The 18,412-nt window shown below is 40.4% G+C and overlaps 1 protein-coding gene across 1 annotated transcript; it reads left to right on the forward strand.

Annotated features, from left to right (window-relative positions):
* The first annotated feature begins 2,799 nt into the window (after positions 1 to 2,799).
* On the forward strand, positions 2,800 to 13,277 carry LOC128544845 (uncharacterized). The gene is made up of 3 exons (XM_053515135.1): positions 2,800 to 3,132; positions 11,791 to 12,126; positions 13,097 to 13,277. The coding sequence occupies exons 1-3, from the start codon at positions 2,883 to 2,885 to the stop codon at positions 13,111 to 13,113; spliced, it is 603 nt and encodes a 200-aa protein (XP_053371110.1). The 5' UTR covers positions 2,800 to 2,882; the 3' UTR covers positions 13,114 to 13,277.
* Positions 13,278 to 18,412: the final 5,135 nt, after the last annotated feature.

Here is an 18,412-nt window from a genome sequence, read left to right on the forward strand (position 1 = left end):
TACGCTCGCGCGTGCGCACACAAACACACCGCGATGAGAAAGAAAATAGATTTTTAACCTTTGTATTGAGAATTTCTTTTGCCTTACATGCACGCACACGTGTGTTATAAGAAACAGCAGACGCCCTGTACACACGCTCTTCCGAACACATAATAAAATATGTATCACACACGTGCGTAGTCAGTGTTTTAGTAAACAGTACACGTGTGCACAGATGTTGGTTATACCAGTAAGGGACAAGCACTAAAACCCAGCAGGGGAGACGATTCCGTAGCGCAAGAGAGAAAACGGGTGGCTCAGTTGTGATCACATGACGCTTGGCGTCAAAACAAGAAGCGCATGCTTCTTGAAACATGATACTCGGTGCTCGTAAACCAAGAAAATGCTTGTTTTTCAAGTTAAATTTATTTAAAAATATTTGCTCGTCTTGCGGAACACTCGTAAACTGCGTTACTCGTAATCCGAGGTTCCACTGTAGTTATATAACATTGGACACCATGGTCTTACACAACTTTTCAGCTTTTCTGAGATGAGACTTGGCTGTTCAGAGATGTTTATAGTCCATGTAAGAAGGTGTGAGAATTTTTTTTTTTTCAGTCAACACAACTACTGTAGATCACAATGTTACTGACTGTAATTGAGTTCACATTTACATGTCAAAGGAACTAGCCAAAAAATTCCTATCGTTGGAATCCGTCACTCTGTTTATCTTTGCTTATCTTTGCCCGGTAACTTATTTACAGGAAATGAGGGGTTTTAGAAATAACTCTCTATTTCGCAACAAAGCTAATATTAGTGCTGTAAAAGCAGTTTGATCTTGCTTTTGTAGTTTCACATTATTCAAGATCTCTAGCAAGTGCACAGAGAGAGAACAGTTCCTTGGATAAAATGAGAATGCATGTCATCTTTGGAATGCTGTGGATTTTTACACAAGCTGCCATGGGTAGGTCATATCCTCCTAAAATGAATGATTAATTGATTACTTGTACAGTTGAACATTTTATGCTTAACAATATGAAGCATGTAGTTTAGGCAAAGGCGGCACGGTGGTGTAGTGGTTGGCACTGTTGCCTTGCACCTCCAGGGTCCGGGTTTGATTCCTGGCCAGGCTCAATTCATGCCTCTGTGTGCATGGAGTTTGCATGTTCTCCCCATGCTTGGTGGGTTTCCTCTGGGTACCCCGGTTTCCTCCCACAGTCCAAAGATATGCAGGTTAGGCTACTTAGTGTTCCCAAATTGCTCGTAGTTTCTGAATGAGAATATGTGTGCGTTTCCTGTGACTGACTGGCACCCAGGGTGTCCAGGGTGTACCCTGCCTTGTGCCCTAAGTCTCCTGGGACAGGCTTCAGGTCCCTGTGACCCTAAATACAGGATAAAGCGTTATAGAAGATGAGTGAGTTTAGGGAAAAAGGGAAATTTGAGACATCAATAAATTAGTCATTTTTAATTTCCTTGCACTCTAAAACCACATTGTTTGTAAATACCGTATTAATAAAATGAAGCAGTAGCAAAAAAGTTAGTAATTAAAAATATTTCCCACACAGACACACACACGTTAGATTATGCAAAGAGGTGTGTTATAATACCAGTGTGTGTTTTTTTTTTTTTTTTTTTTTTTTTCCCTCCTCTGCAGGTTTGCTGTTTCAGGATCCTGTTGTCTGTAGATTTACTGAGAGTAATCAGTGTTATGTAGCTCTGGGACAACAACTGCACCTGCAAATGCCTCTGGAGGATGGGTTTACCCTAAAGATCACCAACAAGACATTTACCACTCATACTATTTTAAAATATAGAAAAACCCAAAGTAACCCACCAAAACCAAATATCCCAGGATGGCAGTTTGTTAATGATAATAAAACTCTGATACTAACCAGTGTAGGGAGGAAAGACTCTGGAACATACACTTTAGAGACCTTTGATGCAGATGGGCGGAGTAAAGGCGTTTATACCCTCCAGCTGAACATTGAAGGTAGGACTAAACAACCTCTAATCACATCACACAGCACACTACAACATTTACAAATTAGTTAGTAAAATCGCAAACATTCCTACACATTGTCATTCCTCTGAAATGTTTTCAAATTTTATTGATTTTTATCCTTAGGAAGTTACAATCATTTATGCACACAGCTTCAACCATTTAAATATGAACAAATGCACATAATTTTAAAATTAGATTTTTAATAAAATAAAAAAAATGTAATTGACTATCAAATAATTAAATCTTTTATAATATTTGTTGCAAATTCTTTTATTTATTATTTTATTAACAAATTATGGAAAATATATATGTAAGAATATAATTATGATTTTAAAAAACAATATATCATAATAAAAAAAAAATTTAATCCTTGAAAATATTATTATATATTAAAGGATTGAACATGTAACATTTAAATGATAGTTTTAATCTGGAAACGAAGAGTTTGCTTTTAGATATAACTTTAAATAGAAAAAGCATTTTAATAAAAAGTTTTTAAAAATCTATGTAGTTTAGTAAGTTTTTTCATGTACTGTGGTTTCTAAAGTTTATATATGAAAATTAAATGTAAATTATAATTACATACTTACCTACACATTTACCTAATTACACACACACACACACACACACACACACACACACACACACCGTTTAATGAATTTGTGTAAATGCTTTTTAACAGATAATATACAGTATATGCAATTATTTGCAGTTTTAGTTCTTTACTCAATGCTGTAACACAGTGTCACTCAGTTGTGTTGTAATACCAGTGCGTTATAATAAGAATGTTTCTGATATTTTTATTTCCTCTGCAGGTTTGCTGTTTCAGGATCCTGTTGTCTGTAGATTTACTGAGAGTAATCAGTGTTATGTAGCTCTGGGACAACAACTGCACCTGCAAATGCCCCTGGAGGATCGGTTAGACCTAAAGATCACAGACAAGACATTTACCACTTATACTATTTTAAAATATAGAAAAACCCAAAGTAACCCACCAACACCAAATATCCCAGGATGGCAGTTTGTTAATGATAATAAAACTTTGATACTAACCAGTGTAGAGAGAAGAGACTCTGGAACATACAGGTTAGACACGTTTAATGCAGATGGGACTAGTAAAGGCATTTATACTCTCCAGCTGAACATTAAAGGTAGGACCACACACCCTCTAATCACATCACACAACACACTACATTCAATTAATAAACATGTAAACAGTCTTACACACAGTAGTCCCTCTCAAATGTTTTAATATTTGATTTTCCTGTCTTTCAAATTCATTTATACACACAAAGCTTCATAAATTTAAATATGGACAAATGCACATAAAAAAAGCCTTTGATATAATTAAAACTGTAATTAACTAAACAAAAATAATATTTATTTATGCTTTTATCAAGAAAAAAAAATGTATATGTAACATTATAATTATTATGAAAAAAAATCGATATTATATTATATATAATATTATTTCTAAAAATCATCGACAATGTTGTTGTTGGTCTTTCGGCTGTTCTCGGCAAGGGGTCGCCACAGCGGAATATCCAGTCTGCACAACAACTTGACACAGGTTTTACGCCGGATGCCCTTCCTGATACAACCCTCCCATTTTATCTGGGCTTGGGACCGGCACTGCATTCAGTGGCGGTGGGGTTTGGGCACTGGTTGGAAATCAAACCCAGGCTTTGATTTCTATGCTAAATGCTGCAACACAGTACTGAATCCAGCTTTTATATTAATGTTATTCATTAGAGGATAAGGAGTTACAATGTTATAATTATTGTCACCAATTGTCAGGATGAACTAACCTAGGCGACCAGATGACTTAGCTTTAGCGATTAGCCCAATGTAGGGTGGATGGTGAACCCAAACGCGGAAGAGAGCGAGTAGGTAGAATAACTACGCGTTTTAGTCTAAGGACTCTCACAAAAGGGGAGCAAGGGAAAAACACAAATTTAACCCGCGTCCTATAAACACACACTCAATATCAGAAAGCGAAACCCAAAAAAGTGAGTACTCACGAATCGATGGATGGACAACCAGAACCGACATGGGCTGAACTCAATGACTGAGCGTTGAATCGTGGTTTGTTTACTCCTCTTATACTTCCTGATTCGCGACCGCTTTACTTCCGGGTCCTACTGCCGGTCGCAGATTGAGTGTGCATGACAGTACCCCCCTGTCCGCCGCCTAACGGTCCTGAGATGGAGGATACCCGACGACGGTAGTCTCGGAATAATTCAGGGTCGAGAATGAACCGGGCTGGGACCCAAGACCGTTCCTGAGTCGAGGATCCGGCGCACAGTGTAAGCGGGACCACCGTCGATGATCAGGGAGGAGGAGCAGGGGGGAGGGTGGATTCATTGGAGAGGTGGTGAAGTGTTTTAGTTAGGGGGAGGTGTGGAAAACTGGATGGATCCGGAGCGGCGCAGGCAGCTGGAGCCGGTAGATGACAGGGTTTATTTGGTGGGTGATGCGGTATGGACCGATGAACCTGGGAGATACAGTGGTTAATCAATCGGAATGTAGGTCCTACCGTCGCCGCGCTCGGCGGTACCGTTTCGCTTTGTGCGTTTGCTGGCTTTTACCGTTGAGTGGCGCTATATAACTACAGGCTGACGCCTCATGCCTGGATTAATGAGACACAGAGAACTGCAGTTTTAGAACTGCACGTAGTAGCGGATAAAATCAAGTAAAACATTGTAGTTAAACAAATTTATAATCACAGAACTAAAATGACGATACAAATGTAGAATTTAAATTAAATTAAATCTTATTAGGGTCAAATTTAAACAAAATAAATGTTAACACAGTGAGCCTTTAAATTTTATCACGTGTAATTAGAAAAGACGCGTGTAGGGTTTTGTGTCGTCTTATATCTTGTGTTCTTTAAATTTATAGTAGATTTATTAACTAAAATAAATGACCATAAAAATTATAACATTGTCAGGACGTTCTACTGCGTCAGCTGATGTTGGTCATTCAGCCCCGCTTGTGTTTGTGCGTTATTATAAGAATGAAATGCAGTAGACTGTTATGATCTGTAACGGATTCGACCCATGTTGCACGGGCGGCACCATAAAGCACGGACACGAGGCGAGGTTTTACGGAAAAAGGGTAATTTATTTAGGCAAAATGAGGAAGGAAAGTGTTGAGGGAGGAAGAATGGAAAGAAAGGGATAAAGGTTGTGCATGTGCTGTTCCGGGGGCTGTGCCACACTGGCATACGGGCACACAGCTGATGCTAAGTGTTGGTGCGAGTGGCAGAACTGAGCACGCGGAGGCAGCGCTCCTGCACACTCCCTCGTGACGGCGCTTCTCCCGCTGTCGATGGCCGGCGCGAGTTCTCGCTGACGCAAAAACCTAACCACACTTTTCCTCTTCGGCAGCGGGGCTGCGAGGGCGGGCACGGTGCGGGAGTGTAAATGCCGCGGGAGCTCGCGCAGCTCTTTCTCGCACTGTCCTCAGCGCGGAGATCAAAGGGCGGAATTCTAGTGTCCTTGTTTAAAGTCCCTGGGCCGCGTCACATCTCCCCACTGACATGCTTTTTTTTTTTTTTTATATATATTCTCCATTACATCACGTACTTCCCAGACCTCAGACAAACCTCCGCGCCTTGCTTTTATAATGCGGAGCAAGCCCGAGATCATATTAACGTTAATTATCGCCAGCCGGCACAAATAGGCGGCTCCCGTCCCTTTGCCGCCTATTCAGGGAGCCTACGGAGTGAGGGAGTAGTTATAGTAGATTTGGGCGTACACCCATCACACGCGCACGCCGTGGCAGATCATCATAATTGTCCTAAACTTGTATTTCATAAGGTTTTCCGAGCAGTGGTACAGCGCAACGGGGGTCATTATTTACTATTAAACATTAAACGAATTTACAAAACTTAATGCGTGCGATTAAGCGCTGATTCTACGTAGGAAAGTAAAGAAGAGGATCCTGATGCTCAACATTCCGGAGACCAAACCCTATTTAAATTAAATTAACAAATATTGCATGTAAATAACAATAGCCCACGTTTAAAAAAGCATTTTTATTTAGATTATAAAAAAATAATCCTGCATCTGTTTTAGGTGTTCCAGCTGCCACTGTTCTAAAATTCAAATTAAATCAAATCTTCTTAGGATCAAATTTTAGCACAATAAATGTTAACACAGTGAGCCTTTAGATTTTATCACTTGTAATTAGAAAAAAAGCGTGTATGGATTTGTGTCATCTTATTTCTTGTGTTCTTTAAATTTATAGTAGATTTATTAACTGAAATAAATTACCATAAAATTAAAACAGTGTTAGGACGTTCTACTGTGTCAGCAGATGTCGGTCGTCGGTCTTTTAGCCCCGCTTGTGTTTTTGCGTTATTATAAGAATGAAATGCAGTAGACTGTTATGATTTGTAACGGGTTCGACCCATGTTACTCAAACAACTCAGTTCAGGTGTAAGTAAATGGATAGAAAGTAAATGTCTGTGCTGTTTGGGGGAGGGACGTGCTAATGATTTGGTCGGCTCTGTGTGTGTGTGTGTGTGTGTGTGTGTGTGTGTGTGAGAGAGAGAGAGAGAGAGGGGTGTCGCGGTCGTTTTCAGTGAAACAAAGGCTCAGCTGAAAAATGTTAGGCACATCAGTCACTTAACCCCCAATAAAAGGTATTTGAGTGTTATGATAGTTGTAATATAACAGATGCGCACTGAATACTAAACCTAAACCAGGCACGGAGATTATTGAACCAAGATAGCCCCCATACCCGTTTAAAAAATAAATAAATAAATAAAAATACCAAAGAATATTATTGTGTATAGACTGATTAAAAACAATGCAATTTATGCTATCATAAGGAAAATAACAAGTTCTTCCATTCCAATGATTAAAAAAGGTAACAATGTCAACTTTAGAATCTAGAATCCAGGAGATTAAAATTACACAAATTAAAATCACTGAAAGTCTCCAGAAGAGCCTCAGATTCAAGAGGTTTTTAAAGTGGGGAGAAGTGCGTTTCAGTTCCTCTGAATGTATAGGTGAGAACAGCCGATTCACACCTGGGGAGGGTGAATACTTTGTATTTGAATGTTGTCTGGCATTTAAAGCACTATAGTGACACTAAAAGAACAACCCAGGATTAATAGGAATTCTTATACTGCATAAACATTATTTAGCACAAAAAAATTCCTCGCGCTCGGGAAAACTATGCGTGCGGTTGAGCGCTTTTTAGACTATAGGAAATTAAATCACGATGCCGAATCGAAGTCCTGAGCCCAAACCTCATTTAAATTAAATTAACAAATATTATAAGTAAAAAAACAATAGCCCATGTTTAGAAACCGTTTATAAATTCTTTCCGACATGAGTTGGCCCGGTGTTATGCGCAGAGCGCCGGGAGATTTCCTGAAGCTCCGAAATCACTGGGCATGTTTTCTAAATAGCCGCTATCTTTAATAACTGATGGAGGTTTTGAGCTGTATACACACGCATTCCTGCCTATACAACTTTTAAAACTACACCTGTAACACAATAAACAGTAATATTTCAAACATTCTGCAGGCTGATATTTGGAGAAAGGAAAGAATAATGAATAAACCAGTTGTTGGGTCAAAATAACCCAACCAGGTGTTCATTTGTAAACTACATCTCATATGAGCCAACATGAGCAACCCAACAATGTGTTTAAAGTACCTGAAATAATCCAGAACTTAAATAACAATAAACCGATACAGAGATACGCTGTATAACGGTCACTGTTGTATTTACGGCAACGAGCGAAAATGTCACTTTGCGCCACCTGGCGGCCATTTTACGAATGACTTTGAAATGCAACTGATTTATTTTGGCCGCTGACGTTTTTACGCGGCGGTGAGCGCGACGGTAATAACCATTCCAATTGATCAACCACTGTAGTTTGCGGGATTCTGTATGCAGGTGCAGATTCTTTGTGGAGAGACATACCTTGTCACCTACGTGGTACAATCGTCCCGGAGTTCCATCCGTGGCTTGGTTCCATAACCGCCGACACCTACGGACCAACTGTTGGGCCGATGGTACGTCAAACCATAACATACCTCAAATGGGACAGCTCGGCCCATTTGAGGTAGCGGGCCCAGGAGCGCTGGTGATCCGAAACAAAACACCTCAGGTAGCGCTCCAGTTGTTGGTTGGCCCGTTCCATCTGACCATTAGTCTCGGGTTGATAACCGGAGGACAGACTGCAGGTGGAATAGATCAGACGGCAGAAGGCCTTCCAGAACTGGGCGGTGAACTGGGGCCCCCTGTCTGAGATGATGTCTTTGGGGAACCCATGCAGGCGGACTACGTGTTCCAATATCAGCTCGGCGGTGTCTTTGGCTGATGGGAGTCCGGTGAGGGCCACCAGGTGTACGGCTTTGGAGAACTGGTCGATGATGGTTAAAATAGTGTTCTTTCCTTCGGAAACCGGCAGGCCCGTGATGAAATCTAAGGCGATGTGCGTCCAGGGCCGTCGGGGAACGGGCAGTGGCTGGAGCTCTCCGGGGGTAGGTTGGTTGGAGTCCTTGGCCCCCAGTCTCCGCAGCCTGTGCCTGGCGAACCCTTGTTTCTATGTCCCAGTGGAGGGGTGCGATGATCCGTGAGGTGGGGATGACAGACACGGGGTCCGCCCGGGGCATCTCTTTTTCTTGTTGGCGGGAGAGGGCGTCGGCCTTGGTGTTCTTGGACCCTGGGCGGTATGATAGATGGAAATTGAAGTGTTCAAAAAACAATGCCCACCGTGCCTGTCGTGGATCGAGTTGTTTTAAATTCCGGATGGTGATGAGGTTCTGATGATCCGTCCAGACCATGAATGGCTCACTGGAGCCAGTGACGCCATTCCTCCAGGGCCTACTTTATGGCCAACAGCTCGCGGTCCCCTACCCCGTATCGCTGCTGAGTGGGGTCAAATTTCTTGGAGAAGAAGCCACAGGGATGTAGCTTCTGGTCTGGACCTCGCTGAGAGAGAACAGCGCCAGCGCCCATATCTGACGCGTTCACCTCTACAACGAACGGTTGGTTGGAATCTGGGTGAAGAAGAATGGGTGCAGCGGTGAAGCGGTAACAGAGTTCTTGAAAGGCGGAGGTGGCTTCAGGAGTGAGATGGAAGGGACGAGAGGAGGGCCTGGTCAGACTGGTTAGTGGTGCTGCAACTGTACTGTAGCCCCGGATAAAGCGACGATAGAAGTTCGCAAACCCGAGAAACCGTTGAAGCTGTTTGAGAGTCCTGGGTAGGGGCCAATGACGAACAGCTTCCAGTTTCTGCGGATCCATGGCCACACCCTGGGACGAGATGACAAAACCCAGGAACGTGGTGGAGTGCTGGTGAAAGGCACACTTTTCCAACTTACAGTACAGTTGGTGAGCGAGCAATCTCTTAAGAACTGCCTGTACATGTTGGATATGTTCTTCGGTGGTGCGAGAATAGATGGGGATGTCATCCAACTATACAAACACCCATCGGCCTAACATGTCTCTCAGGACATCGTTTATGAATTGTTGGAAGGCCGAGGGTGCGTTGCATAGTCCAAAGGGGATGACCAGGCTCTCGTAATGTCCCGTGGGAGTGATGTTTTCCACTCATCGCCCTCTCTGATGCGCACCAAGTTGTAGGCGCTCCGGAGGTCCAACTTTGTGAACACGGTGGCACCAGAGAGGGCGTCCAGGGCTGAGTTGGTGAGCGGCAACGGATGTCGGTTTTTGATAGTGATTTTATTTAACCCCCGATAGTCGACACATGGACGAAGTTCACAAAGAAGAAGCCAGCGGCCGCTGGCGACGAGGAGGGCCGGATGGTTTCATCGCGAAGGACACTGGCGACGTATTCCTCCATCGCTTGTGTCTCAGCAGCCGACAGCGAGTACAGATGGCCACGGGGGGGGACAGAGCCTGGCTGCAGCTCTATAGCCAGGTCGTAAGGGCGGGGTGGTGGAAGGTGAGTGGCTCTCCGTTTACAAAAAACTGCAGCCAGGTCACGGTAGGCAGAAGGAATGGCGTTGGTGTCGACATCGGGGGCCTCGGACTCCGTGGAACACGTCCCAGCTGGGTCCCGTAGGCACAGCTCAGTGCAGGTCAGCCCCCACTAAAGGATTCTATTTCTAGTCCAGAAGATGAGAGTGTCGTGCTGTAGCAGCCAGGGGTATCCGAGAACAACAATGAAGTTGATGAGCGCTGCACTTCTGACTCGTTTGTGGCCAAATTGGAGGATTACCTGAATAGTAAGATGAGAGGTGGTTGTGTCGGTCGTGCTGGAGATTTGGAAGGAGCTGCGCGTTTCGAGGCCGAAGAGGGCAAATCGCCCGGTGGTGTGCCCCGGACCCACAGTAAGCACGCAACCCCTCTCGATACCGGCGTGCGTGTTCTGCTGTAGTCAGGGAGGCGCGTCCTAATTGCATGGGTTGCCCGACTCCGGTGTCAACCACGGCAGGAGGTGGAGATCCGACAGGTCCAGTAGTGGCAGCGGTGAAAATGGTCGGTGGTGGAGGTGCAGTATGGTGAGAGGTGGAAGCAGGCGGCAGGGTCTCCAGGGCTGGCTTTGGACGAGAGAGAAGGCGCTGGTCGATGCGGAGAGCTAGCTGGATTAATCCCTCCAGCGTGGCTGGAAGCTCTCGTCCGGCAAGCTCATCCTTTATGTGTGACGCCAGCCCCTCGTAGTAGGATGTCCGGAGCGCGGCGTCTCCCCAAGATGTCTGCACGGTGAGGGTTCTGAATTCCGCGGTGTAGCGACTCACAGACAATCCACCCTGCCGCAGGTGATAGAGCTTGGTGTCGGTCTCCACCTCGCCCGCAGGGTGTTCGAAGGTGAGTCGAAGCTGGCGTGTAAATTCATTGTATGAATGGGCGGTATCCGAGTCTGATTTAATCACTGCCGTGGCCCACTCTGCTGCCTGCCCAGTTAGCAACGAAACGAGGAGAGCAATGCGTAGCCGATCAGTGGAGTATTTGGTGGAATTAAACTCAAACACCAGATCGAGCGCTGTTAGGAACACACTACACTTCCCGTCCGTGCCATTTCATTTCTCTGGTAATGAGAGAAAAACATCAGAAGAAAGGGGGGGGGGGGGGGGGGTGATGCGGAGCCGCTACCCCCACGGTACTTTTTACTCCTCTTATACTTTCTCATTTGCGACCGCTTTACTTCCGGGTCCTAGTGCCGGTCGCAGATTGAGTGTGCATGACACCAATTCCCTGTAATGGAAATAAGGGATAGGGTACAGAGGGAGGATAAGTGGAACCTTGGATTACGAGCATAAATCATTCTGGAAGCGAGTTCGTATCCCAAAACACTCGTAAAACCAAATTGAATTTTCCCATAAGAAATAATGGAAACTCAAATTATTTGTTTCACTCGCAAACCGCATTACTCGCAATCTGAAGTTTCACTGTATAGACAGTTGGTTGTCATACACTTTAGAGACCTATGATGCAGATGGGAAGAGCAAAGGCATTTATACACTACAGTTAAGTAGTGAATCAAGGTGGGATCTCACAACCTCTAATCACATCGCACAGCACTCTACAACATTTACACATTAGTTACATGTTATCCTTAAAAAGTTACATTTATTTATGTACACAAGTATATATTTAATAAAAACTATAAAATTAAATATGAACAAATTAACATAATTAGCATTTTAATATAATCTAATAAAAACTGTATTTGACAGTAAGTATTAGTAAATAACTAACTGTAACATTTGTTGGAAAATTATTTATTATTGTTTTATTAAAAAATTATAGAAAATGCATTTGTAACATTAGGTAATAATATTAAGAATGTTCCTGATTTTTTTTTTTTGTTCTCTGCAGGTTTGCTGTTTCAGGATCCTGTTGTCTGTAGATTTACTGAGAGTAATCAGTGTTATGTAGCTCTGGGACAACAACTGCACCTGCAAATGCCCCTGGAGGATCGGTTTAACCTAAAGATCACAGACAAGACATTTAACTATCGTTTCATTTTGAAATATAGAAAAACCCAAAGTAACCCACCAACACCAAGTATCCCAGGATGGCAGTTTGTTAATGATAATAAAACTATGATAATAACCAGTGCAGAGAGGAGAGACTCTGGAACATATACTTTAGAGACCTTTGATGCAAACGGGACTAATAAAGGCATTTATACTCTCCAGCTGAACATTGAAGGTAGAAGCACACAATCTCTAATTATATCACACAGCACATTTTAACATTTACAAGTTAGTTCATAAATATATAATCTATACTACTCTCTCTCTCTCTCTCTCTCGTTTCTTTTAAAATTAGATTTTTTAACTATTATAAAGAGTTTACCTTTATTTATGCAAATGAGGTTTTATCGGCCTCCGAGTGGCGCAGTGGTAAAGCGCTCGCCCTATCATCCGGAGATCGCTAGTTCAGTTCCCAATCATGATGCTGTAACCTCTTACAGGCGGAGGTCTCGAAAGAGCTTAATTGGCTGAGCTCTCTTAGCGGGGAGGAATGAGAGGTACTTAGTGCTCCCATATTAATCACGGCTCTACGTCTGTGAGCTCGTGCATGCGAAGTGAGCGGATAGCACTGTCCTCCAAGTGTGTTACGTCGCTTGTGTGAGCAAGTAGTTAAAAATAAAAATACGTCGGCTATAAATAGTAATTTTGGGGTATGTTCTGACACAGCTTGCAAGCCTCTTCAAATGTGGTAAATTTGATATTTCAACCACATTCTTGCTCAATGCTAGAATCCGTTAAACTTGATCTCAATGTTTATGGGACCACTCCTTAGAAAAGTCATAGGACCTCATTCCTGAAAAAGCCTTTTATGGGTCTATGACAAATAGTACCGGATTTTGTTTTGAAAGCACCACTAAAAAGCCATTTTAATAAAGTTTTATAAACAATGTAGTTTAATGTCTTTCTTCTTTACCAAAAATCATTTTTAATGTTTAGATATAAAAATTTAAATGCATCTGATAATTACTCCACCCCCCCCCCCCCGCACACACAAATGATCATTATTAATGATGCTGTGTTTTTGAGTTGTTGTTGCATCTTTATATGTATGTATGTTATTTTTAAGTATTAATTGTTATGTCTAAAGCTTCCATGGTAATGTACAGTAAGTGCACTAATCAATTGACCTTTGTTTCCTCAAACAGAGAAGGTAGCTGTGTAAACCTGGATAAGGATTAGTACAACCAGTACATGGCTGCTCTCCTTCATTCAGCAACTCAAAAACCCCGAACCACCACAAAATGTACATTAACAAATTACATTTCTCATTCCACACGTACATTAAAAAAAAAACTAATCTACCTTCTTGATTCCTGCAGATAGTTTGATATATTTGATAGATATTTTACTTTGGCTTCATTTTTAATGTTCTGAAATATATCAATGCTTAAATGCTACTGTTGCAATCATGGATCAATATATCATAGATGTAGATTTATGCAAATGATTTCATTATACAATGTGACCTTATCACTGTCTGTCATACAAACATAAAATACATTCAATTCAATTGTGCTTTTATACTGTAACTGTTTAATAGCATTTTCAAAAACAACTGCCATAATAAAACTTCCAGCTGCCTAACAAACTGTATGACTGCAGATCAAGCCCTGCTATCCATTATCAACCAAATGAGGATTTCCTGTTCTGTCTATTTCCTTTCAAGGTTTCTTCCTATTGCTATCTCAGGGGGTTTTTCCTTGTATTTTCACACACATTTTGTCCCTAACTATAACTGAGTTTGTGAAGCTGCTTTGCGACAATGACCATTAGTAAAAGTGCTGTATAAATTGAATTGAATTGTATTGAAGGGTTTAACAAGCACATTCTGTCTCTAGAATATTGAAAGTATTTTGTTTACATGCAAATTGGAACAATATTATTCCAAGTTCCTTAATAATGAAAACTTGTGTCTGATCAAGACACAATCATTTTGATTGGCTAGTAGTTTCAAGTGAAGTAGCCTGCACAGGAGATTCAGCCATAGTAAGTAAGACTGCAAACCAAAGGAAGCAAATGAACAATGTTTTAACACTTTGCCAGAAGTGGACAAAGAAAAATTACCCATCAGTCACTGCACTTTACTGGATCATATAAAAATATGAAGCTTCCATTTCTTCTTTATGCTGTTTATTTGCAGTTGGCAAATGAGTGCATTACTGCCTTCAACTGGTAAGAACTGTGGGCCCAAATTTTATTATAGAGAATATTCTTAAAATAAATAAATAAAAAGCTAGTTTAATAATTTTTTTTGGTTGTTCATTAAATTCTTACTTTCCACTTTGTATTTGATGCATTGGATTGTGATCCAAGATTGCGGCACGGCAGTAGCATGCAGCAGCCACTCGGGAGCCAAAATGTTGCTACTTTATTGACTTTGTGTTGTAGTGTGTTTCTTTTACACGGTATATGGACGGTGAAACCTATGTTCATATATACCACCGCCAGATACTTTTGGAACTGAATAACCCAGTAAGCTGAATGAGCTGCGGGAAAAGCTACGCAACCTCGTCTTGCTGCGGGAACCAGGCCTCCAGTCTTTGGTGTTGCCTGATGCCGTCGGCCAGAGGAGGAGACATTAGAAGCGGTGCAGGAGCTAACTGAAAGTTGGGAATTTTATTTTACCATTGATAGAAGGCTAACTAAAATTAACATTTTGCTCTATATACTGTAAATAAAATCTGACTTGTAAATGAAACTTGAAAATTCTCTTATTTAACATTTAAAATTTCAATATGAAAAACTTCTGGTCTTTCAGGTATCAGGTTTTTCAGTAAAGTGCTGTTAACCGTTTAAATATAACACAAAATGTGGACTCATCCTATATATTAGAAATGTCTGGTTCATAGTGAATAAAACAAGTTGCACTTTCATTAGCCACAATATTCAAATACTATTAATAATCTGGACTGTACTGAATCTGGAATGCACTTTAATTGCATTTTCTTGATCACAATTCTGTTCTTTTAATCAAGTAGGATTTTAAATGTAGACTTTTACTTTTAGTGCTGTATTTCTACAGTGTAGCCTATTATTGGCATGTTTTCATCATTGAAGGTTATAAGCACTTTATGACTATTACAGGCCTTACGCTTGAATTCAACACATTTGATGAAGGTAGATGAGCAATATAACTTACTTGTCGTCTTGCTTCATGATAAGGCCGATGCACCTCCTTTAAAACTGACCCAATTCGTCCTTCTGCAGCATGAATGCCCTTTGTTGACAGATATCCCTTTATCATTTTGCAGTCATATGCTGGCCCCAGCAGTAAATAAATAATACATAAATACTAAAGAGTAGCTTTCAGTACAAAGTGTCAAATGTAAAGACACTGTTAAAATCATTAATTACTTGGAACTGTATAAAAACTGATACAACAATCGCAATACAAGCACGCATTCAAATTCTTAAAAGAACAACAGCCTGGGACATTCTAAGCACGACATTTTCTAATATTTCTCGAGGAAAACCCTCTGGCTTCTCCAAATTTCTGTGACAAGTGTTTAGAGATAACTTTAGATGACAAGCCTTGTCTTGCCATTTCTAAAATTATGTCTGAGTAAAGTTCCAAAGCCATGACTTTTTACTACCAGCCGGACTGGTGTTAGCTGCAGGAGCCTGCAGGGGAGATGCCAGGTGATGCACACCTCGCTATATAATAAAAATTTTTTGGATATATATATCCCATATATATACATATATATATAATAAAAATTTTTTGGATATATATATCCCAAAAAAAACAAAAAAAAAACAGAAATGAATCGTTATTTAATTAGTAAGAAGCCGGAAGTTGTAAGAGCGAGGTGTGCATCACCTGGCATCTCCCCTGCAGGCTCCTGCAGCTAACACCAGTCCGGCTGGTAGTAAAAAGTCATGGCTCATAATTGTATGATATAATAAAGTATAATTGTATTAACCACAAAGTGTACTTCTTTAGTATTTGTAATTGACCAGAAGTATATATATATATATATATATATATATATATATATATATATATATATATATATATATATACTTCAGGTCAATTACAAATACTAAAAAAGTACACTTTGTGGTTAATACAATTATACTTTATTATATCATACAGTACACACAGTCAATGAGTGTGTGAGTGAGTGAGTGTGTGTGTGCCCTGCGATGAACTGGCACTTTTTCCATGGTGTACTCCGCCTTCTACCCTAAGGCTCCAGGCTCCCCGCAACCCTGAATACAGGACAAAGTGGTGTAGATGATGAGTAAGTGAGTGAAAACACATAGTCTTCTATAATACTGCATTACAAATGTGTAACCAGTACACTAAAGGTGTTTAGGAAAATGTCCAAATGCCGAATGCATTTTCTAAATTATTACATATTATGAGCCAGATTTTATTTGAGAGTTCAACAGATTTAATTTGCCCAAGGTTACAAAAAAACAATACTATAGTTTATTTGTGTTTCCAAAACAAAACGTCAGGTTGTCTTACAGTTGTCTAAACAAAGACAGTCATTAGTATTACAATACAATACATTAGAATATACAGTATTATATCATACCTGGTGTGTTGATTCTAGCTGTTAAACAGAGACTCTGAAAACAGGCTGAGAGCTACGGAGCATTATACCAGAAGTGAAGTACATTTAGCAATAACACATTAGACAATACATTCTATAGCTTACATTATGTACTTAATTACAAACTACCAAACAAAAACAATGAAAGTTACCTTATGCCGATAAAAATAAAATAATATTGATATGAACTAACACACTGGATCACTGTGAGTTCAGGAGCAGCATGTGTAGATCCAAATCATCATAAAGAAGAATCCAGCTGGAGCTGGACCTTCTCTGGATGCCTTAGGATCCTTTCAGGGCTGATTTTTGTCTAGTGGAGTTGGCACAATCTCCAGATGACTTGGGATGGGTAGAAAATAAAAACGAGTCAGAATTGGGTCAATCCTGTGATGAATTGAACCCCACCTAGTGGCCAGAGTCTTGCGTCTCTTACTTCCAGACAAGTGGAAAACAGGTATACAGGATCTTTTCTTTTTAGTAACTTCTCAATCAGCATTCGGTTCCCATTATTACACTGGCCCCATAGCAAATCCTTTTTTTTCTGTCTTTTTTTTTTCTTTCTCCACAATTATTGTAATTTTCCTATAAATTATTTTCCTATAAATATTTCTGTAAGAGACTCTATTTTTTCAGAGCTGCTTTACAGTGGGCTTTACAAGCATTTTCTTTTGCTCCCTTCACAATTATTTTAATTTTCTTTTTTATGCTTGACTTGATCCATACAGTTGATTACATAGGCAATAAATAAAATTTTAATTTTCACTGTCAGTGCTATATTACTTTCTTTTCTTTGATTATCGTCTACTGATTTTGCTCTGCTTCTGCATAGCTTATTTTTTTTGACTGCTTTTACTTTCATTAGTTTTCATTTGCTTTCTTCCCAACTTCACAATCTCTGTTATGTCACCTCATGTTGACCACCAAAATTACAGCTTGCTCATTTCTTGCTCATTATAAACACACTCCTAAGCTTCATGTTCGTCTCCTCATTTGGGTCAAGTTTGTTTTTCATTGCAAAATATTGCTATATGTCCATATCTTTTACATTTGTACTGTAACAGCAAAGTGGAAGTGTAATAGAGGGCCTAACTGGGATTTCATACATGATTTTAACTTATCTGGTAATGTCAACTCACTAAACTCCAGTGGTACTGACAGAATTTCTACTCGTATACCATCCCATCCATGTTGTGATTTTTTTCTTCAAAATCTATATTTATTAATACATCTGCTATCACTCCACAACTGAATTATTTTTTTCCGATAATCTTTTATTCACATAGGTTTCTTGCTAATTTTTTGCATAGTTTTGTTTCTCTGCTCTGGCCATTTCCACATCTTCTAGCTTTTTTTTTAGTTAACTAGACAATGCTATAGGACTAACACTTATATGTTTGCCTACTGTACCTTCAGCAATTACTATTTTTCTTTCATTTGAACTGCTTTATTCCAATTTTTTTAAACTCTGGTAAGCAAATTAGTTAATTTTCCTATGTCCTCCTCCACTACCCATGAAAATGCAATCTTTTGAAACCCTTCCCTGTCATCCACTGCCTGACTTGTCATCCAGATCTAGTCACAAATCAGGTCATGCCAATCGAAAAACTGCACCCTCACAACTTTGAACACTCACTCTCCCCTAATTCTACTGTCATGTGGCCCTTTGGCAGTTACCTGCACAAAAACAACCTGTTGCCTTTAAGTCTTACTTTTGCACTCTATATTGGCTTATACATCGCTGTCTGTCCCACTCTAAACCAATTATAGACAAAACTAAATTCATGTAAACATATGGCAGAAGGTGAGATTTGTAGAAAACGGTTATTTTTACAAGTTACTGCATATCTTAATGCTAGAATACATCCAGTCAACACCTGAATATTTTGATGCAATCAT

The sequence above is a fragment of the Clarias gariepinus genome, chromosome 16 (genome assembly GCF_024256425.1).
Source record: "Clarias gariepinus isolate MV-2021 ecotype Netherlands chromosome 16, CGAR_prim_01v2, whole genome shotgun sequence".
In the NCBI taxonomy this organism is placed as follows: domain Eukaryota; kingdom Metazoa; phylum Chordata; class Actinopteri; order Siluriformes; family Clariidae; genus Clarias; species Clarias gariepinus.